Source organism: Anopheles coustani, chromosome 2, assembly GCF_943734705.1.
Source record: "Anopheles coustani chromosome 2, idAnoCousDA_361_x.2, whole genome shotgun sequence".
NCBI classification, from domain to species: Eukaryota; Metazoa; Arthropoda; class Insecta; order Diptera; family Culicidae; genus Anopheles; species Anopheles coustani.
In genome coordinates, this window is record NC_071289.1 from 85,165,995 (window position 1) to 85,189,826 (window position 23,832).

A 23,832-nucleotide genomic window follows, 5' to 3' on the forward strand; every position below is an offset into this window, starting at 1 on the left:
GACAACGGGCATGATTAAGAAACTGGAGCTCCGGAAACGTGCCCGCGGGGCCACCCTGTGATTTCCACTCACGACTGCAAACGACCACCGTCGGTTTCTGTACGCCGTTGCAAGATTAAACAAACTTTCATCGATTGGTTTTTAATTCCGAATGGCAAGGTCGGGTGAGATGGGAGGGGGATCGCACTGAGGCTGGGGAGGATATCCGTGGGATGGTAATTTCTCGATGCTGTTTTCTCAATCGCACAAGTGTCTAAGACCGGACCTGTTGACATCTGTTTGACTTTCTAATTGGTTCGACACCGAACGTGCGTATACCCGGGACGATTGCGTTCATGAGCTCGGGATGAATTATTTGTCAGGAAAAGTCTGGATCGAGATTCGAAAGCGTTGTCGCGGTGAAACTTTTCCACTTTGGCCAACGACGACAAACTGGAGTGTGCAGTTTAGGACGAAAAATATGTGATACAGTGGATTCCTGATTGGATTGGATTATTGCGGATTAAAGTAGGCTCATGGGAGGTTTGCAAAATAAAACACAAGTGAAAAAAAGAAACACTGCTGTCCGCAGCAGTTAACACTTGCAAAGGCAGGTGCAGAAAAAAAAACATCCACACGGTTGGCAGCCGTTACGAAACGCGCCTCTTCCGCCATTTCAATTTCCGTGGGTCACGTTGCGCACGTTTTAAGGAAGTTCGGCCCGCTGCACCGAAATGGAGCCGAATGGAATCGAAAATTATGCCAACACCTTCTGCTCCTTCGCACTGTGCAACGTACCGGGCAGCTTGGAAATGGGAGCGATAACTGAAGTCGAACGCGAAGCGTCGTGGCTTGACTTCCTGTTGCTGCTGCATCGGAATGGCTTCGGCCAGCACCACGCGCCACGTACAGGTAATGCATATTGGGTAATTCGCTGGCTCAATTCTGATTAGCGCCCGTCCAGCGTGGGAGCGCCGAAGCGGATGGGTGTAGTGTTTTGTTTCTTTACGAAAGCGGTTGTCTTGGTTACGTCGTGCCGATGATGTGCTTTGGGGTGAAAACAAAAGGAGGAAAGGAAAGCAAAAACCCTTCCACCCTTGGGGTGGCGTTTTTGAATGGTCGGTTGTGCACCGATTCACCCAGTGTCGCGCTGGGTAATGGTGTTTTGAGGTTGCTCTCGATGTGCGAAAGATTGTTTGTTGTGGCGCAGGTCAGGTCAGATGGGAAACGATGCGGCGCTATTTAACATCGACGGAGCGGTTTGCTCCACCAGATGCGACCGAAGCTACGAACCGCGACCGAACAAGTCCAGTTAACCTCCGGCAAACTTTCCAGCTCGTTTCTTCTCAGTGACCTTGTTCAGTTGCTTTGAGGGGACCATATTTCTTGAACATGATTTCAACATAAGTTCACTAAATATGATTAATTTTGCGTTCCAAACATGGGAAGGTGTAAAATAGTTATGTGGACACTTTCAATGTGTTAAAGAAATAGGAGAAAAGAAATTTAAAACGTTTCAACACAACGATTGTTCCCCAGCTTCACTTGTAGTATGAAACCGATTGCAATGCAGTATTTTGCAAAATAAAATCAAAAGTGTAATTTAAAATACAAACATAAAATTAAAACTATTTTCATGCTTCAACAATTGCAACTCGTCACAGGTGATGATGATGATGCACCTCAAACACTCAAACTGTTGTGTAAAACAAAATGCATATAGTAAATTAGCAAAAACATGTCGTCGTTAGTGTTCGGCAGTGTAATGTGCTCCGACAAATGGTTGTTTGACGAGAAAAATAGCTAAACATCACTGCATGGCCAACTAGTAACTAGTAAAATAGCTTTCGAACCTCCCGGCAGGCCGGGTAATTGAGAGAAATGGTTAAAAACGATCACCAGAAACGGTGCTTTTTCTTTAACCTTTAACGTGATCATTGCCGCCACCAAGGGTTTGCCGCGTGTGCGAGTGCTGCCTCACCAGAGTTTCCCGCACGAGCAAAGCCGGCGCCGGTTTGTACCCCCGTACAAACACACATACCGCATCGATGGCAATAAACGTAAGGTGCAATGAACTTGAAAAAAAAAAAATAGTTAGCCGCCGCTTCAACATAAGTGCGATGCTATCCCGGTTGGGTTTCTGCGGGCAGGTGAACCCACCTGCCGGTTGCTGCGTGGTTGTGTCAGGCCAAGCCATTGGCACCACGGGGGTTCGACGGATTGCACGGGGAGAAAACACGCTGCGAGCGGATAAACTTTGTGCGAGCCGTTCGCGAAGTGCGCAAACGCAAGATTTGAACGGGAAAATAAGACACGAACCCTCACGCGCGCGTACACTTGCACTCTGCAAACCGCACGTGCAGATTGTGCCCGCCGTTGGTTGGCTAATGTTTCCGTTTTATACTCTATTGGTTTTCGTTTGTATCGGGCATATATTTAAATCACATAATGCTTTTTTTTATGTGCTTGAGATGCTAATATTATTCCAATGATGCATCACTGCGTTAAAAAACTCGTTCGTGAATGTTACATTTTTGCGTGTTCGGTTGTGAATTTCCACTTAAAAAACAACAATTACGACGCACATCTTTAATTCGTTTGAAAAAAATATCCAGGTTATTGCTTACAACCCATGCAACATACCAACATTTCCACAAAGAGAATAAAGCTAGAGAAATCTTCCATTGCATAAAACTGCTTGTGATTGACACGTTTTTTCCTCAGTCTTCCCAGATAGCCATCGTCCGTTCCGGTTTCGGCCGAACCGGTGGCCGAAGCTCGCATGCGCATCCCATCCGAGTCCCACCGCAAAAGTGGGTGGATGGGTGTGTTCAAATGTTTTATTCCTTGCTTTGTTTCATGCCGTGGCCCATCTGTGTGGAAAGGCCATGTGCCGCCACAGGGGAAATGAGGAAATGGAGAGACACAAGAAGGCAAACAGTTCACACACCAATTTGGCACAGTTTTGCTTTGATTAACCTCATTTTTCCATTATTTCTTTTTCCCTTGATCTCTTTTGGATGGTAAAAAATGCACAGTTTAACATTGTGAAACTCTGTCTTTTGGTTTGGTTTGATGAAGGAGCGGGTGTTGTAAGCACGTGTAAAGAGGATTCAACATCCTACAACAACAATATCGCCCTTCGTGGCTTCACGGAATGTCACCGTTCACGATTGGAGAGATGGATTGATCCACCCTTCTGAATCTGATTGCGTATTCGAACGAAGCGACGATTCGATACCGGAACTGCTTTCCTTCGGCTGCAGTAAACACCACGAGCACCACGTACGTCGAACTTCACTCGTTTCACGTTTGTAATTAAAACCCTAGGTGGTTTGGGGAAAACTGGGAGTGCAATACGCAACACCTGCACCTGCACGCACGCGTACTTCCATTATTACGGGTCCAGCCCGTTCGAGCGCAAAATTTTAATCGAACGTTTCATCCGTTGGCCAGTTCAACGTCGTCATTTCCGTTTGGTGTTTTTAACTTGTTGTTTTGTAAACCAAACTGTCTGCGCAGGACGGATAGGTTACAATTTATGTTTCATTTGGGAGAGTAGCTTCGTCCCTTTAACCAACGACACATCACTACTAGAAACACACTAACCGAAACATGCAAATCACTAGGGGTAAACTTAGTACAACGAACGGGAAACACTCGCACTGTGAACCAAGCGGTTCGACGTCTCGCACTGAACTGAACTCGAACTGGAGCCGATCCTCGGGTTGATCATCGTGAAGCATCGGTGAGAGCTTTCAATGTTGTGGTTTTGAAATCTCTCCTTCTCTCCGGATCGCGGGGATTCCGTCCGCTTCACTGTAGCGGTAACTGAATTAAAAACATACAATTATTGGCTCGCAGAGATCATTTTGACCCCTCCTGGGTAAATCATATAAATCCGTTTTGAATTTGAATGTCTACTGATGGTTTCAAGTGAACGATTGTGTAGTTTTGTAGCGAATTACCATTTTATTGTTTTTTTTTTCTTATCACAAAGATGGTTTTGGTACAAACTTTTCTTCTTAACATACATAAATTAAAGGCTTTTAAACCTTACCTAAATAAAGTGACTGAAATAAGAATTCATTTAAAAATGAATTTTCTCTTAGAATTGATTATTTCTAGCTCATTTAAAAGAGTATCAACTATTAAAGCAGCTTGTATATAATTACATTCGCTTTAGTATCGGTTTTATTATTTATTTCACTGTTGTGTGTGTTGACTGGCGGTGGATTGTGAAGAAAGTGATGCGCAGACATATGTATTTAAGTCAGCATAACTAGTAGTGGCGCTTATTACTATCTAAAAGACAACTGAGATGATGAGTTGATTGTTGCAGCCTAGAAGACTGAGTGACTCACTGCCAAGTTATCTAAGATCGCATGCTTTTCTATTGCAACTTCCGTCTTCAAGTTAAAGTTACTTAAAAATGAATCATTTCTATGATCAAGGAGCTATTTAACTCAGTTTTTCGATAATATTTCATGTCAACAGCTGATTTGTACTGGCTAGTGATCTTTTTAACATGTCACGGATTATTTACTGAGTTGGCTTATCCGTGGATACCATACCGTGTAGATACGTCTACCGTGGATAATAAATATTCTACTGCAGGAAATGCATGTTTCAAAATTGAGCTTTTAACAATAAAACATAAAAGGACCCTAAGGACCAAAGATGAAATCGGGTCTTCCGACCATTTAAACTTGTATAAGGAAATCGTTCAAACAACCACCGATGGTACAGCCAGTGTTAACTCGTTTCCTTCGGCGATCGACGTGCGGGAGAGGTTTCACACGTACCTTTTCTCTGACGCACCATATTTCCGCGAGGTAATCCGGCGACGAGAGCGCGTACGTTTTGAGAAAGCTGCCCTCACAAACGGCGAGCCAGCAGCGGCTGCGTGGTCGGGGGGAGAGTGCGCGGTTGCGGTCATTCCATACGCCGTCCGTGACCTAGAGAAGCAAAAAAAAAAGGAACGCGAACCACTCGCTGCAATTGGATCCGTTGCGTGCTGGATTCGAACCGCACTTCTCTGAGGGATCAGCTCGATGTCGTCTCCTGCCCAAATTCCCTTCGGCGGCAAGAAGGGAGCAAGAAGTAGCGGCGTGAGATTTACCATGGCGCACTAATTCGAGGGTGCTTCAGTTTCGGGTGACCAGTTTTCCACTCTTCTGTTTGAGTCTACCGCATGGTTGTGCCTTTGTGCCGATTGGTTTCATACTCACACGGTTAAACATTTTGGGGGAGTTCGCCAAACGCTTCGATGGAACCGTACCGGTGCGTCACTATCTCGCTGTTTTTTTTTCTGGTCCATTTTTCTGCCTGTCGAACGGGAAAAAGCGGGTGTTGGGAGTTGGAGGAATATTTTTCCCTTGCCTCCTCCCGGGTTGACGTGCTTTTTTCCCTCTTTGTAGGTCACCGCAAAAGTCTGCCGGACCGGGATAGCTGGTTGGTGATTTTTATGATTTCGCGATATCTAGAGAAGCCGTTTTTCTTCTTTTTTTTCTCTTCTAGCAAAACGTAAGCCTGTTGAGTGGCGTTCGTTTGGGTCTTTGACTAGAGAGGCCTTGTGGTCGAGATTATTTACGACGTCTCTGATGGATCGGTGTCACGGGTGCGTTTTCGGTTAGCCCCGGGTTAATGTGGGGTGACTTTTTGGTTTGGTTTAATTGTTGGCTTTTGGTTGGTGGGTGTACAGCATTGGCTGAATGCTTCTATTAAACAGAAACACTCTAATTAGGTGAATACTTTCGAACGTTGATCAAGTCAATCAAATCAAGCGACACTCGGGCCGGTTTTTAACTTACAAGCAACTGAAACAGTTTTACCTCGTACCAAACTGATTCGAACTAAAATGCCTTGTCTTTTCATTGAAACACACATTTCCCTGTCAGCTACATTTCCTTCGTCATGCAATCGTCCAAGTTCGGTCGTGTGGTATTGCACACCAACAATCGCCGGCAGGTCGCTGGTGGCTTAACCGTACGCAACAGCGAGTGGCACAGGGGTGGCTTCCAAACACAGCATAGCTGAACGGTGTCGAAAACTCCCAAAACGCTCCTCCGGACTCCCAGAAGCAGTAGCAGTGGCAGACATTCCGTTCACACATTCCCGCCAACGGGGAACGCCAAACTGTCCGTATGTTTTTCTGAAACGGTTTTCATACCGTTTGGCGGCCACGCTAACGATCGCGAACGATGCCGGTTCGATTGGAGATCGTTACTGTTTCGCGGGAAGCTCTGGAGAGGGACCGGGTAGCAGGAGAGGACAGCGGCCTGCGATGTTGGGCGCTGAGCCGGTTCCAGCGAGAGAAAGATAATTTAAATATCAGTCAAGGTTATTGTTGGTCAAACAAGCGTTTTTTTTCCTTCTCCTTTATCGTTCTCTCTTCACCTCTGGTGCTTAAGAAATTTTCGAAATACCACTCCATCACGATTATTAAACGCACCCGCGGGTTGATTGGTGGGATTCAGAGTTGTGAAGAAACATCCCCCCTCGGGATCGGGAGTGTAGAACCGGACAAAAGGCAACAACCGTAAAGAAAAACGGGGTCTCCCATTCTGTTCGACAGCATCGGGAAGAGATGAGTCGGCGTGAGTCGGGTGAAGATGTTCCCGAAAAATAAAACCGGCTCCCAGATGGCTTTTTTAAATCCCTTCCACCGGTTCCTAAAAGGGCGCTGAAGCCACCCGACGCTCGCAACCGTGCCGACGGGGATTCTGAAGAAAGCCAAGAAACCCGAGCCCCCAACCGTACGGTAAGGAAAAGTGACAGACCGACTCACCTACATACGCCCCGCGTACACCGGAGAACTGGAATCTTTTCCTTTTCACTCGGTCATTGACACAGTTTTGATCTTGACGCGCCAGTCTTCCTGTACGCTCCGCCGGACGGAGCTGGTTTGAGCTGTTGGGCCGGGCGCAATCGCGCGGAGAAGGAACGAGGAAGGCTTGGTGTACAAAAAAAAAATAAATAAATAAATAAAAGGAGCGGTGTCGATTGAAAAGGAAACGTTTCTTGCGGGCGGAGAAAATGAAACATGAAAAAGATACATTGGGTCGGGGAGTGAACAACCTGTGGTCGTTGTCGTTGCGCGAGGGTTAATGCTGAAGTGAAAGAAAACGGAAAAGAAAGGAGGATGTCAAGCCGCAGTTGGAAAGTCAATGTTAATTGCGGTGGGCGGGTCAAGGACTTACAACATGGCAAAACAACGTGAAATTTTAGCATTTCTTTATTGCGTCGGTTTCGCATTTACTTTTGCTTCATTGTTTTGTTTTGGTATATCATCTCATTTCATCATGTACTTTTGTTTCTGCATTTCATTTTTCTACCTGCCTCGATATACAATTCTTTATGCTGTATTGATTGATATAGAATTTGATTATTGATAAAACATATCAAATATTTTTCACCTTGTAATAAATTTACTTTCTTCTTTCCTACGAGGAAATGGAGTTAATCGTTTCTTGATTGTTGCAAATTCAACTCGTGTGTATTTTTATTTCCATCATGTATTAACACAACGCAATCCTCAGATGGTGACGCCTGTTCGATTCAGGTTCTACTGTATTTTTCCTAATATTTAAGTTGTTCGTTTTATTTTGCATAACACTGTATGTCGGAAAGCTTTCGACTTGTAAAAGCTTCCGATATGCTTTAAACATGACGAAATCTTAACGAAAGCATGAAAGCTTACGATCGATCGTGGTGACCAAGTGCCACTATAATTAGTTGTAAAACTTGGAAATGTTTCAGTGTAAATGGAAAAGCTTTACCATTTTTTCTTGAAATTTTGGAGCATTTTATAAATCGATTTAAAATATCAAAAGTAGTTCTTCTATGTTCAATGGTGATATTAAACCGGATTCTTTTCATCAACTTTCATCGTAGAACACATAAATAATCTTTTTTTATATCAAATTGTATTTCTTGGGTTGAAGAATGATTTCGAAAAAGTTAACTTTCTGTTCAACAATATCGGAAGTGTTGTGTTTCTTAAGTATTCATATTTAAACATGTATCTGCATGGTTTGCAGATTAATAGATAAAACTCTCCGAAGTAGTGTTGAATCTATCTTCTTATGAATCTTGAGGCAAGATTCATCAAAAGAATTTTTGAATCTGTTGAGATTCGTATTTTCAAATTAAAAAAAATCGTATCTTCTGTCGAAACTTTAATGAATCTTTATGAATCTTTCATGGATCTTTCACGAATCTTCATGATTCTTTCATTGGCGTGGATCGTGCGACACAAAAAGGGTCTTTAATTTTATATTTTCTTTGTTTGGTCTTTGATTTTCTGTTCTTTTAAAATTACTGAACTACTGTATCGGAATTGAACCACTCTACTCCAACTTGTCATACTTAAAGGGTGAGAAAATGGCAAACAAATGTTTTAAACATGACTGATTATTGTGCTTGAAAAAAGTGCGTGTAGTTTAATCAAATATTTCATAGATTCCAAGAATTTTCTTTCGGATAAAAACAATCCATCTTGAAAATGTTTAACACATCTACTGGTATTGTCGCAAAACATCAAAACTTTTATTCTTCTTCTTCAGCGGGGCTGTCCGACATCGATGCAACCGCCGCGTCGTACAACGCAAACGTATAAAAATATCAATAAAATAATCGTACCACTAAGGGGAAGGGAAAATGAGTGGGCTCGCTTACGGGCTACTGGAATCACCGTTGTCTTTGAAAAGGGACACGATTCAAATGCTCGCACCCGAACCGAGTCGAGCATCGGGCCCGCAAACAGAAAACGAAGACAAACCACTTAAAAATCACTACTTGCCCGTGCACTTCGCTATCACTTGCACTAGCCGCCCTGCTTTTGTCGTTCTAATGCATCCTACATGTTGTGGTGCCTTTTGCCGCTTAGCTTTAGTTTAATTTGTTTCGTTTAGCGAGCTCTCCTGTACGATTTCTATCTTTGTTTATTTCGTTTTGTTTTATATATTGTGTGTATTGTTTTTCTTTTTTGAGTCAGTGCGATCGCATGATGCGTATTTCTCCGTAAAACATACTATCCCAGTCTAGCCATACTCTACAGATGAAGATAATTTACGATATGTGTCCGGTACTTGCTAGGACCTTTGCCGATGGGGCAAAAAACACTAACCAAGTTCGGTGACATCGATGCAGATGATGATGCGATGTGATGATTGAAAGAATGGAATGGAAAATGATCATTTGTCTAAAAAAGGGTAGCAGATAGAGCTCGAGAGACAACACACAAAACGGGTGAAGAAAGAGAGCGTAAATATGTACAAACTTTAATGTAAGCATCGTTATAAGACAAGTGTAGCGAGTTATGCTTAGATCACGCACTCGCAAGAAGGCTCGTTTTCGCCAGGAAAACGATTAGGAGGAGAAGGACCCCTCCTCTCTCCCTTTTTTCATCCGGCGGGAAAATTCTAGATTTCGCACTCGAACTCTGATATCCGCCGGTTGAAGTAGACCATGCCCTGTTCTAGGTCCTCGCTGAACCCACTGACATCGAGGTACTCGGACGTGTTCGAGGTGTCGTTATCCTCCAGCTGCCACTGGCAGAGTGTCCGCGCCAGGCAGGTGCGGGCCTCGCTGAAGGTGGGCCGCTGGCGGGGATCCTTGCGCCAGGTGCGCTGCATCAGCTCGTACAACTCCGGCCGACAGTCGGCGGGCACCTCGGGCCGGGCACCGTTCGGCACACTCCGGACGACTTCCCGCCCGGACAGGTTCGGGTAGGGAGTGCAACCTGTGGCGAAGGAAAAGAAAAAGCAACCGTTTAGATATCTTGCAGGTGAAGTTTTGTCGAGATCTTCCACTGTTTAACTGTAGCTTACCCAAAGTGGCGATCTCCCACAGTACAATCCCGAACGCCCAAACGTCGGTTTCGCGAGAGAATATGTGGTAGGACAGGGCCTCCGGTGCCATCCAGCGGATCGGTAACGCGGGCCGACTCTTCGTATCGTGCCCGTGACTACTGTGACCTCCGCCATCGCCATGGCGCCCGTGAGTCCCACTCGCGTCATGGCCGTGGTGCCTTCCGATGCCGAACGATCGGGCGCTCAGATCGAACTTGAACCGCGACTCGCTGTGCGCGTGTGGGGCCCTCGGGAGCCGAATTTGGGCGTGCGTCGACTTTACCTTCTCCAGGTCGATCGACATGCCAAAGTCACAGATCTTACAGATCCCGTTGTGATCCAGCAGCACGTTCCGAGCGGCGAGATCCCTGTGTACGATCTGCAACGAAAGGCGGAGGGTAATTAAAACTATACAAGAGATCTTGTTGGATTTTAGATATGTTACCTTCTTCTCCGAAATGTACTCCATCCCTCGGGCGATGTCGTGCGCGAAACCGGCCAACCGTCGCGGTGAAAGAGGCATAATCGGTGGCCTGTTGTTATGCACCGAGGGCGCCAACCCGTTGACGGCTCCCCGGGCGGCTCTCAGAAGTGATAGAAGACGTCCACGCATGGCGTATTCCATGATGAGTAGTTGTGGATCTTAAAACAGATACAAGAGGTCAAGAGTTAGTACCTAGAACTCCCCCCCGAGTTGTCTATTTTGTACCCTTACCCTGTTCCAAGCAGGCACCAAGAAGCGTCACCACATTCGGATGCGACCCTAACTTTCGCATAATCTCCGCCTCCGCCTTAAGATCTCCGTGCCCGTTATCACTCCGTTCCGTCTTCACGGCAACGATACGCGTCGTGCCGAGGTGCCCGGCAAGATCATCAGCCTCCGCCTTCCAGACCTGCCCGAAGTTGCCCTCCCCAAGGAGACTCTTGAACCGCAAGTTACCCCGGTTGAAGTCGTGCTCGGTCATGATCGACTCGTCCGTCGCGCTCGAGGTGTCCGACTGCTCGAGGCGCACCACCGGACTGATCGGTGGCTGTCCGTCCGGGATGTAGCGCTCCAGGTCGTGCGACACCTTGTTCTCCCGGTTGAACACGGTCGCCTTGATCACGTACAGCACGATGATGACGATCGGGAGCATGCCCAGCCCGGCCAGCACAAACGTGGCCGTGTTCATCTTGCGCATTTCGATCACGACGTCGCTGTTGTGGTGCAGTAGGACACCGTCGAACGACACGGCCGGCTTCTTCGTGCCGGAGCTATGATCCGCCGGAGGCGGAGAGGTGAAGGCAAGCGAGAGGTCCAGGTTGGAGAGGGCACGCGTTGGCAGACCGGGTCCGGTGAGCTTTGGGAAGATGTGCGACAGGATCGGGTTGAAGCCCGCATCCACACCGGTACTGTTGACTTCCGGAGGACTTGGACGGAGCCCGGTGAAGACCGAAACCGTCCCCCGTTCTGGTGGAGCCACGGTGGATGTCGTTGTCGTGGTTGTTGTTGTGGTGGTGGTGGTTGTAGTGACAGGTCTAGAAGATGGTGTCGACTTCGGTGGTGAAGCCATGGTGGGAAGAGCAGATGGACGCTGGAAGTTCCTCATGGTGGTCGATCTCGCTGGAACCGACGATGGCGTCGCTGAAGGAACCACGGAACTCACTGGAGTATCAGTGGTGGTCCTCACCGGAATCGTTGGAGTTGTCGTGGAGGTACTCTCCGTCGTCGTTGGATTAGAAGTTAGTATCAATACCGTCGTTGGAGTATCAATATCCTCTTCCTGGACCGATGGACGCTCGGTGGTTGTGGTCGTGGTGGTGCTGGTCGTCGTTGTGCGTGGCGTCGTTGTCGAGCGGGTTGTTGTCGATCGGCTCACGGGCACATATACCCTTGTGTTTAACCTCGACCGCGCCGGTGCGGGTGCCATGGTACTCGTTAAAGCTCTCCTTGTCGTCGTCGTCGTCGTAGCTTTCGTTGTCGTAGTCGTCATCTCCGTGGTGGTCGGTGTGGAAAGATTTCGGAAGATCTGGTTGATATCTGGCAGGGACACCAAATTCCGTGGCGTTTCGTAGTCCTCCTCTTCCTCCTCCTGTTCGATAGCCTGCGGGGGAGCGGATGTCGTTGGAAGGGGTTCCTCGGTGGCCTCCTGTAGATTGACAATCTGTGCATGCGTTTCAAAGGTGTGGAGAGGGTGATAGAACTCCTCGGGAGTGGCCACATCGGGGTAGTTGATGATCAGCTTCGCTATGCCAGAATTGTACAGCCCCGGTGGGGAAGAGTATTCCTGCTCTACCTCGGGTTTATGATTGCTCGGAAGCTCGGAACTTGTGGTGGAACTTGCCGTATTCGCTTGTTCTAAGCTGGAACTTGGTTCCTTAACACCTGTGGTACTGACCGTAGTCGTAGCACCAGCTTCTTCAGTCTTTTTGGCGGACGTATAGTTGGCGCTTCGGGAAAACACCTGCTTCTCATCTTCTCCATCCCCATCGGAGAGGTTACTGAGGGCAATCATGGAGTTGGTTAGGGTATCGGAGTGTACCATGCCGGCCCCCGGTGGACTGTAAGTGCTGGTAGTCGTCGTGGTTGTGGTCGAAGTTGACGTGGTCGTGCCACTACCTCGCCGAAGGTAGTTGTTCAGCGCAACGCCATTCCTCGACGGGTATCGGTTAGACCAGAACTTGCTCTTCTCCGTCGACGGTTTCGCCACCGGTAGTTCACCCATCTCCAGCAGGCTCGGATCCTCCTTCAGCTTGTTCAGATGCGTCCGGCGTGAGTTGATGACCTGATTGCGTGCATCCAGCCCCTTATGGTGTGCGGGAAGTAGCTTCTGGCCAAAGAACTGGTACGGGATGAGATCACTCTCCTCCACGGAGCGCTCGGTCGACAGTGGGACGAAGGTTTTCCGCTCCCGCAATCGTTTTCCGCGCGACTCCGCGTAATGTCCCCGTGTCTGGTAGGGCACCGGACTCGTCGCGACAGTTGCTTTCGCCGAGGTAAGCTTGGTGATCTCAAGTGATTTGTTACCGGACAGTGGACCAGCTCCGATGAAATTGTTCGTCTCTTTGGCTAGCTTAATGCTGGCGCCGGTCTGCTGGATCGCGATCTTTCCCGTGCGTGGATTCACCACGTACATACCGTGGATGGACTCGTCCGTGTCGAGAAACTCGTCGGCGACGCCACCCGACACCTGCCGGCCGGAACCCGGCGACATGCCCTGGACCGGAGCTATCAGGTTCGATTCCGGGGTGCTGCTGTCCTCGACGAGATTGCCCGCCACACTCGCCGCATGCTGCCGCTGTAGGGAAGCCTTCAGAGCGGACGCAGGCGTGTGGTACTCCTTCCGCCAGCGATCCCGAGAAAGGGCGGTCCGGCGTGCCTGCAGCACCGACATCAGCTTGTTGTCCCGATTAGTCATCCTTCGCTTGGTCATCGTCGCCGGAGTCGTGGTGCCGGTTTGCGTCCCTGTAACCAAAAAGAAAGGGCGGGAGAGAGAGAGAGAATGGTGAAAAAATAGTCCACGAATGGTAAAATAAGACATTAGGTACCAACGGGAGTTGGAGGCTTGCGATCAATCGCGGAAAAAAGTCAATCGACCCGAGGGAGCCTCAATCAACCGTCACACGTCCAACATTCGACAGCTTAACAAATCCCGACAGTCCGTCCCCGGCCCCCCCGGTCTTGGACCAGTCCGGGCCATTTGCATTTGCCACCCGCCGTGACGGGGTTCATTTTTCATCCACCGTCCGACGATCGTATGATCGATTGATCGATCGCTGTTCGGCGCTTCGATCAAGCTGGTTCGCCGCGGTCGATTAAAGCGATTCGAATCGATCATCGAGACCCCTGGAGGGGCTGCCGCTGTTGACGACGTTGCGGCTCGTCAGCTGACGGCAGTTGATTAGGTAACTTCCTCACCCGGTCGGTCGGGCAGGCCAAGAAATTGTCACTCAAACCGACCGCGTGGAGCAGATCGAACCGAAGCACTGCAAAAGCCATCGTACCGATGACCCCTTCCAGAAACGCTTGGCCAGGCATCGACTGACCATCGGGAGTTGGAGGTAATTTGCAAGAGCAGGTCAAAATAAGGCAGTAAAATGATTGGCAAATGTTCGAGTGCTCGGTATTCGGTACGTGCTGGTTGGACGGAGACGATCCGTCAACATCGTCAGCGCAGGTGCTAATCGAGAGATGATTGCGACATGAAGGCCACAGCTAAGGAGGACATCGTACGCGCCGCCGATTGCGGAAGGTGACCAATTAACCCCGAAACCCTTGGCGCTGATTTATTGACCCAAGATCGAACTGGGCAATTGAACAGGCGAAGGCAAGTATGGTTAAGTTGGCTATGGAGTTCAAGATAATCGATTCGCCATAAACATGGTCTTGCAACAAATTGACTTATGTTATAATAATAACTTTATTCTACCGGGTTTATCTATTGATTGCTGAGTTTAGGATAACTTGAAACGACAGACAGGAGAAGCTCAAAATCAACTAAAACCTGCCCTTGGCGCGTATCGCTTTATCCGCTGACGTATCATGGCTGAATTGGAAAATAATACAGCACAAAAACGGTGTCAGGGGTGAAGTTGGTAAGAATCGCGCGAGCGGCGACCTACGACCCGCGGGCGCTTCTTCATTCGCCAAACCGGCGAAGAAACGGACGAAAACAATCGTCTGATAATTGCTCATTCTCACGCTCAGCATAATTTGGATGCTGCAAGCGCCATACAAGTTTGCGTCCGATGACTGGCGGAATTTCGATGGATTCGAACATCTCTGCCCATTGGATTTTTTCTTGGGTCAAACGGTCAATAGAAATCATGGATGTTGGATAGTCGTTGTTATGAGAAACTGCTTCAAGAAACTTGTTAGTGTCTAAGGATAAACCCGACAAATGTGTAAATGATTTACGTAAGGGCATTAGCAACAGAAGAGAGGCTAATGAAAGAAGGATCTCCAGATTTAATTGAGTTAGTTCACATGTTAGAATAAACATTAAACTATACTTAAGACTATCCTTCAAAGTATTCAGATACATTAAAAATAAACTATGAAACTGTTAAGCTACTATATAATATATCAGATGAGGCAATAATTGCAATGAGAAATAGCTTGGAGCAGACGAATTGAAGAGCTAATTCCATTGCCTTATTCCACTACCCATCAATCGTCAATTTTAACTTCTATCACAAACATGAAGTTTTTGCAATGTACTATTACTTTTGTAATTGTTTATCTGCCGCCATTTAACGCAGATAGCTTATGAAATTGAATGAATATTTATTAAAAAGAACCCTGACGGACTCTGCTCTGGTCACCACTATTGTTAAAACCCTTTCGTATCCAATGGTCCAATTAAAATCCAAACGATTGCAGCTTTTATGTTCCCTGTAAAGTGGATGTAAATTACAATTCCGAGTATTTGCAGTTTGTTTGAGGAAAAAACAACAAAGTTCCCATGATAAGAGCATCCTCTCGTTCGATGTAGGAACTTTTGATCACGTTCCTGGCGGAAGCTTGTTATAATACAAGCGATCGGCGATACCGGCATATGTTTCGCGCATCATCATTAATCGACAGCGTCGATGGCGGTGTTAATCTGTGCACGTTGCAGTTGCACGCCGCGGGCGATTATGCAGATTTTGGTCGGTGGGTGCTGAAAATAATAGGATGCGCCAATGGCATCCGCAGAAGATGCTCTCCGGAAATATCGATCCGTTCGCAGCTTGTACAGTGGCCAGAAATGTTGTTCACCTTGAATGCCTCCGAGTACCAGTGATTATTATTCAAGAAGATTCTATATTCTAGCAAATGAATATTGGATGTTTCATCAGTTTTTTTTTCACTTTAGTTTAATATTAGTAATTGAGGAAGTGCAATTCATGCCTGGCAGCGAAGTAAATTTATGCACTATTTAACGATAAATAATCAAATCCGGGGGAATTATGTGTCGTCAACGCAGCGGTAAAATAAATCAGGCATATTTTAAACATAATCGGTTATGTTTGTCGATTGAAAGTTAATGTACAACCATGTAGCGCTTACGGCTTTTGAATAAATTAATGCACATTACAATCAACCCCCGATGCGAGAAAAGAGTACGATTACGCTTGGAAACATTATTCAACCTTTTTTATACTATCGCTTCACTTTGCTCTAAGACAAATCCCGCCATTGCAGTTGGGCGCCGTATTATGTTGCTGTGTTGTATGTACCTCGAAAAAAATCCTGCTCTCAATTTGTTGCACTAAAAATTAATCACCATGTCAACGAGACCAGGCCATGGTAAGAAACAACTATTTCGTACAGGAAGTGGCGGCTGTGCAAGCCATGGCAAGAGATCACCTAATCTGTCTCCTAAAGCTCTCCCCTGCGAGATCGCCCTAATGGACGATGGCGAAGAGCGATGCTTTCCTGTTTCAGTGCGCGGCGCTCCAGACTTCGACGAGCGCGTGTTTCTTACGCAACCGTTTCACACGCAGCACGGTATGGAAGCATTGGCTTATACAGCTTGTTTTCCTGCGTTTTTCTTCCCAGAGCCCCCGACAAACCGTGGCTCGCGTGTTTGAAGTTTGCCACGGGATGGGATTTCTCATGCATGCGGATCGTCGTTTACGTAACGTCCGAAACCGCTGCCGGCAATGTCACGAGCTGCCGTACCGCGCACGGGCTGCGTCACTATCTGCGCGACCCATGTCAAGATGTACCGAGGGGGAGCGCGCAGCCACGCTTTGGGAAACATCTGTCATCGTCTGGGACCGTGGTGCGAAGTGGTAACCGCAAAATCGCCACCAGCCAAAGCTGGCCCGACGTGCCAATTGAAAGCTCCACCTCCGAGGAGCGGTTGCAGGATCGCGGGGAATGCAGCGATCGAAAAAGGAAGCGCTCAACATCTTCACGTGTGTGCCCCGCCGATGATGTCAGGCTCGTGAGATTTGTAAATTGTTGTCAACGGCGGCGCAAGATAAGGCCCGTGCTTGAGGTATGCTGTAATCTGGGAAGCCTTACATCAATTGCTTTCCACTGCCGGACAGTCATCCACCGGTGGCAATGCTTTCTCCGCGTATAAAAGACAACCAAATGATGGTCGGAAAGATTCAATGCCGATGTAATGAAACGGAGAATGCAATCTTCTCCACACCTCAATTAATTTTCTTCATTGATTGAAAATATGCAGAAGCAATTCCCTGTGAATGCGATGGTGCTTTGATTAAAACATCAATTAAAGATTCAATCAATTTTAATGTACGGTAAGCTTTTTTTTTTGTGTCACACAGCTTTCATTTCGAATAATAAGTCTGTTTGTTTAGATTTTTGCTGCCGGGAACAACGCTGTGTATTAAATATTTTTTTCTGTTTTGTGTTTGTTGTTTGAACGTTAAGAGGAACAAGGTTACTTTCGTGCAACAATTCCAAAGAACACTTTTTCTAGTTAAAAATGAAAAAAAGGTCATTACCAAAATTTAATCTCACTACTCACATCAGTACTCATCTATTTGCCTCTGTACTAAATAAATGTCAAACACTACTAGTAGAACAAGTAAGTTTGGATGGATTATCATACATTTGATTTCAATTTTTCTGTATGTAATTATATCTATTATATATCGCATGGCTGTTTATATTGTTTATGTTTTATTGAGGTTCTTAATAGTTGAGCTGTAATAGACTTATAAGTCCGTAACCCACATAGCATAAAAAAAATTCATAGAATAAAAATATTGATAAAATGAAATTGGAGCAAAATGGACAGAGAAGATGCCTCAGGAACGTAAATTACAAAACTGCAATTGGGAAATATTTAATTTTCTTTGTTTGATTTTGAAGTCGACGAAAAAATTGTAAAATTTGTACATTTTTTTAAATATTGAACTATTTTAGCATTTTATTTGAATACCACCAATCATCAAATGTAAAGTAAGTACTTCTTCATATAGCATTATTTTAATATTTATCGTAGCTAACGTCTCACTTTGATCGAGTATGTTTAGTGCTAAGTGTGTTCGCATAACCTATGAACCCTGGGAACTTTTTCTACTTTTTCGCAAGCAGAGTGAACGAACCCACAAGACAAAGAAGGATGGAGTGGATGATTGTATTCTCATCTCAATGATTCCCACAATGAGACGAACTTACGGTCCGTGGCTCAACGCGTACGACAACCGAATGCACTGTCTCATATTTCACTCGCAACACGCGGTGGGTTCTCCCAGCTTGGGGGTGGTCGGGAGGAGTTTAGGGATCTTTCCCTCCCCCGTCCAATATACAATGCACCTAAGCGGAGGAAGGTTAGATGCAGTGCTGCACCGTTCTATGCAATCGGAGTTTCCCGCTGTTTTTTTTATTTTTGATTGTTCGCATCAACATAGTGCACATAACACACGGTACCCCTTTCACCCACAAGCCCCCCACCGGGGTGGAGGAGGCCACTTCCAGTACGGTGCGCACACAATCAATCTTTCATGCGCAAGCGACGCCCGAGCGGCTAGGGAACGTCGTAATTAGACAGGAAGCACGGTTCGCCAGTGCGCTCGGGATGCCCTGACCCGAAGTGTGCCGCCGGTGGTAGTGCATGTTTGCAATTTATGCTCGCCGAAGACTCCCCCCCCACCCCCATTTTCCAACCAAAAGGGCGGATGTCGGGTCGGGTGGTGGCCAACGAAGGAAATTACCTTCGCGAGGTTCGGGGCGCTTTTCAATAGGTTAGCGCAACACTTCCCACCGTCTCCACCCACACCGTCCGGCGTTGGTTTCCTCAGTTTATGTGCCACCGGTCAGCGTACAAATCCCTGCCCCTTCGCGCTTGTTGGACCCTCTGTCAAGGGTTGCACAGTTCGAGTGCTTCCTTCTTCCGAATGACAACGCGCGCTTCCTAACGTTTGTCTGGCGAACGGACCCGGCCCGGTTGCACATGCACATCGTCGTCGTCGTTATGTTCGTGAGTGTGTTACGACACGCGACACCGGCTCGGAACGTCCGTTCCCCGTCTCCCTGCTTTCAATTGCACCGGTGGTTCCCTTCGAATCGGAAGCCCTTACATCAAGGAGTGTAATAAAATGGAGTGTATAGAAAATATCCACTATCGACCTGAAGGAAAATACGCAACCTACACATTGACACCCTTCGGATGGGTCCACTGGATAGCGTTAGAAAGCGGTCCGGTGGCCCTTCCATGGGATGGTTCCCTTTCGGGTGTTTCCTATTAGCATAAATTATGTTACGCAACCCGTCGACCCCGTTATGGGATCATGGAGACACTTTCTGCCGGTGCGACAACTAAACATAACGTAACAAATTCAAAGAAAGTAAATTGCATAGGAAGATGATCAAAAACAAATATTATGCGATATATTTTACTTGGGTTTTACTTGGTTTCGTTAACCAAGCAAAATATATGTACATCATCATATTTGTTTTCGTTTGTCAAAAAGTAGTTGAGTTTCATATATTTTTCACGCGACTATTCTGCATTAGAAAGGATATTTCGTTCTTAGTATTCTAATTTTAAATAAAGCTTGATGAGTATACTTAGTAGTATACTTTTTTGGTGTTTTCAATATCAAGGTCACCGTAGTTATATGTCTATTTTACAAATCATTTGACTAGCAAATATTTACTATAAATATTTACTATACTAAACCTAAACGTTCTCAAATACAATGTGGTCAAAATGTCAACAGCAACAAAAAAATTTACTCATTAAAAATCCTAAACAAATGAAAACTGCATTTGCAAGTATCGGAATTCAATAACCTAGCATGCTTAGCTCTGCCTTGGCGAAGGAAAACATCAATTAAAACTAGCCACTTTTTGGCATTCACATAAATCGTGCCCTCTAGGACGGGATGATGATGGGTTGTTTTTTTTTTTTCATTCCACGAACGGTAGCATTGATTGAAAGAGCGGCCAATTTTGATCAACTCGACGGTGGATCCATTTACGCTAACCTCCATCGTTGCGCAGCAAGTGAATTGAGCCCGACGGTCTCCCAAACGTGGCTTCACATCCAAAGGTCAAACCGTAGCCATACGATCGATGGGAGATTGATCTGGTTTCCATGGTTTAGGGTTTTGTTTCTTCGTCGAAATTCCACGCCGGATGTCTGACGCATTCGGCGATACTTCCTTTCATTTTGGACTAGTTTGTTTTCTTCTCCTTCAGATGTGTTTTACCACATTAACTGGGTTATTCGTTTCTGTCAACAATGGCGGACCGACAGCACCAAGCGATCGAGCTATTGGTCATCATTTGTTTTGCTGACTTTACAGAAACCGTTAGGATTTTGAGGTGGAGAAAAAATTAAATCGAAATCACTGCAACGAAAGTAGCTCAGCTCTGTTTTGCTATCTCGAACCAGTTATCGGGTAAAACAAAACGCATGACGCACAATGGAATGATTAAGAGATAATCGGAATGATAAAACGATATCTGCTACTATCTTTGGAACGTTCGACATTCATGGATTAAGTGGAACGATTCTTAGTCAGTCTAGAGCTTATCCGGAAGCGTTAAAAGACATCGATGATATTGCAAAAAAAAATTGTTTAAAACGTAAAATGGTTCATAGTGCGCATAATAAATAAAAACTTATTTGTTATATCTTTTTTAGGGTCTTTTTTTCCTGAAATAGGCTTACATTTACTAGATCAACGACAAAACGATCCCCTTCTCCAATTGATTGATGATATCCTCGAATAATTACAGCAAAGGACACGTTTTCTCTCCAAAGACCAACCCACTTTCTACCACTTTCCGCCATAAGCGCGCATAAGAGTCAGCAGAAGATAGATGCCCAACATGGGCGGTAACGGCGTCATTAGCATCAACTGCGCTGATTGCGCATTAGCATGAAAGTCACGGCAGTTTACAATTTTGTACGTGAAGAGGCTGACTGTGGCGCACACACTCACACACACAGCGCAATTTCCATCCTCTTTCGTCGGGAAGAGTAAATGCGGGGTTGGGCTAATGTTTGCAAAAATTTAACCACGAATTATGACACGACAAAAAGCGTACGCTGGCGAAGGCGAAATCCATCGGAAAGCTCGAGTGAAGAAACACTCGGACGAGAAGACAAAGCACCGGAGGAAAACGGTCGGCCTGCCCTCCGGTGGCGGAAAAACTAAACCTCCCCTTCCCCTATTCCAATACGCGATCCAGGCGAGACGATAAGACGTCCGCCTCCGGATCCGTGGCGTGGCGAGATGCAGCCCGGAGGAAATTGCATTTTGGATGGTAATGATTTCACACCTATTATTGTGCTTGCACCCTTGCATTAATGCATGAGTCAGTGCGCCGGCGACGATTGGGATCCGATAAATGCGCGAAAGGGAAATGACGACAGCCGCGGACTTGGGTTTCGCAAAAATGGCCACACTCTCGCGCTTGCGTCCGGGCCGGTCGGTTCGGTCGGTGATGTCGAGTGCCGTTAAACGCAGCGCGAACGCCTTCCGACCCGTCAAACACTGCCGAGAAACATTAAGATAATGTCTTAATCTTAAGCGAAAAAGCATTAGCGAATGTGTTTAATCTCGCGTTCCATGCGTCGCGTGCAGCGCATTACACCAACACTTTGTGTGCGTGCATGTGTGTGTGGCTTTGTGTGATGTGTGTTCAACTAACAACAACGCAGATTTGGAGGATCGGCTTGAAAAATGACACACGCAAATGTTGACCTTAAGCTACATGAAGGGATTTAAATTCCACCCGTCGCCGCCACCGAATGTCACGTTGGGCCGGAAAAGGAAAGTAAAATTAATTGCACATCCGCGAATCGATCCGTCGGGTGGGGGGAAACAAAAAGGGAAACCGGTTCCGTGGTGTGACGAAACGAAAAATTCACAACACGCTCCGTTCGTAAAGTAAAGCGAAAGAAATAAAAACCAATGCAATCCCGGACCCAGAACAAATAGGATCAGTGGGTCAGTGGGCTTCTTCACGCACAGATACACACCTACACACACACACATCATCCGGGTCGTATGTGGGCTTTCCCACATTTGTCCCGTCGTTTGGCCATTTCGTGAGGTGGCCCAAGGGAGGGAAGCGTTTCCGTGCGGAAAAAAAGTGTTTTTGTATTCAGGACAGATGGGTAGCCTCCGGAGGAAGGAACCAAATTTTAATGGTCAATGTCACCGATTCGACACCAATTTTGTTAAATAATACGTAGTTAATTTCAAGCTATAAATCGTTACATTCAAGATTTTTGTTTGGATTGAGATTTATTATTAGTTAGAATAAAGTTTTTTTTCTCACAGAAATGGAGGTTATACAATTCTTATTGTTGGTGTTGTTAGCAATTAAATTAAAATTAGCACAATTAAAGTTAAATAAGAACCGTTTACTCTCAAACTTTGTTGCTTTAAATAATACTTTAAAATTTAAAAGACGGTGAAAAAAAAATCAAAAATCAATTCAATACAAAAGTGCTTTTTAATGGCATTAATTGTGTTTTAATCGAAGATTTCGAAATATTATTTTTTAGACGAATTGCAAACTTCCAACAGAAAAACAGTGTTCCCTTTTCATGTTGTTCACAAATGGATATCACATCAAAGTGTAAAAATGGAAATAAAAAAACTAAAAAAAAAAGAAAAAATCCAACCAAATTAATCTATTACCAGCATAGAAAACTAATTCGACAATTTTTGTCGACATAACTTGTAGATCTTTGAATATTTTTTGAAAACTACCATAAAAAGAGGACCATTGATTAAAAAATGTAAACAATATTAAAACACTACTCAAAAGCTAATAAATGCATTTAACCATATTAAAAATTCTCAAGCAAGATAAATCCTTGAAAATAAAATTGTTATTGCTTCACTGGAATCGTTTCACCATTGAAAATCGTCGGAAAGCGAAAGAAAACTCTACCAGTTCATTATTTTCGCTTTTGCACAATGATGCACATTGCCTATGAGCATCCTAATGCAACATTACGTACCTAACCAATACGCACACATAAAATAATCCATTCGTGAGCATTGAGCCCTTTGACCCACGGGCGAAGAAAAACGAAACGTCCTCGGTGCGCCGTGTGATGCCCTCTAATTTCCTTCGATTCGATCGATGCGAAACGTCGCCTCGGCACGGCACCACCGATTGCCCAAGAACTCACAGCCCGGTCCTCCATTCGCACCCTTTCCCCCGTCCAACTAAGTCCGATCGTTACGTAAGCTCATCTTCCGTACCGCTAGGGCAATGTGAGTGCATGTCGTATATTTATGCGCCAGCTAGTGTTCCATAGGGCCTGTTCGATCGGTACGGTATCGGTTGCACCGTTGGACGTCCAGCGCAGGTTGGCAGGAATAAAAAAGAAGTTCCATCTCGTTATTGGCCCCACAAAGGGGGGTCTAAACATAGTCGCCGGCTTTTGACGGCAAATTAAAGTTTTCCCATACACTCTCCTTGCAATGCGACCGCAAAGAACATCGCGATCGAAGCCGGGGAGCTTGTGGTGCACCTTTCGGTTCCAATTGGGCACGATCGGCCATCGCGCCTGCTCGCGAGTTGTCACATTCGGAACGCTGCCGAGCAGATGTTTATGCAGTCATCGGTGCAGCTTTTCCGCCTTCCCCTAGATGATCGTTAGCCTTTTTGCGGCGGTGCATACATATGTGTTGCTGCTCCCAGTCAGTTGACCCGCTCGGTTGATTCTGCATGAATATATTTCCAGTGCGCCCGGGGAAAGCTAGCATATCTCTGCCGATTTTTCCCACGAGAAGCTCGTCAATTGCATGATGGCGGCCGATTCTTTTTGCCTTTCACCATGTTTGCTTGCGTTTCTCAAGAGAGATCACGGCTCATGGCCGAGAATTAATGGTAAACAACGAACTCGAAATAAATTCGTCGAAGTGTTACTTCAAAATTAATGTGGATCACACAAAATCGCACAAAAATCGAACAGTGGTTGATTTGAAAATAACACACCATTACCACTTTGCAGTAAAGTAGAGAAGAGAAGCAAAAAACTGCCCGCTTCCGATTCGTGCTAAAGTTCGACACCGGTTC

The 23,832-nt window shown here is 45.9% G+C and overlaps 1 protein-coding gene across 1 annotated transcript; it reads right to left on the bottom strand.

The window, feature by feature from the left end:
- Positions 1-9,404: 9,404 nt before the first annotated feature.
- LOC131265205 (mucin-17) lies at positions 9,405-13,246 on the bottom strand. Its single transcript, XM_058267467.1, has 4 exons — positions 10,549-13,246; positions 10,279-10,475; positions 9,813-10,212; positions 9,405-9,724 (listed from the first exon to the last, which is right to left on the bottom strand). The coding sequence occupies exons 1-4, from the start codon at positions 13,244-13,246 to the stop codon at positions 9,405-9,407; spliced, it is 3,615 nt and encodes a 1,204-aa protein (XP_058123450.1).
- Between the last annotated feature and the right edge of the window lie 10,586 nt (positions 13,247-23,832).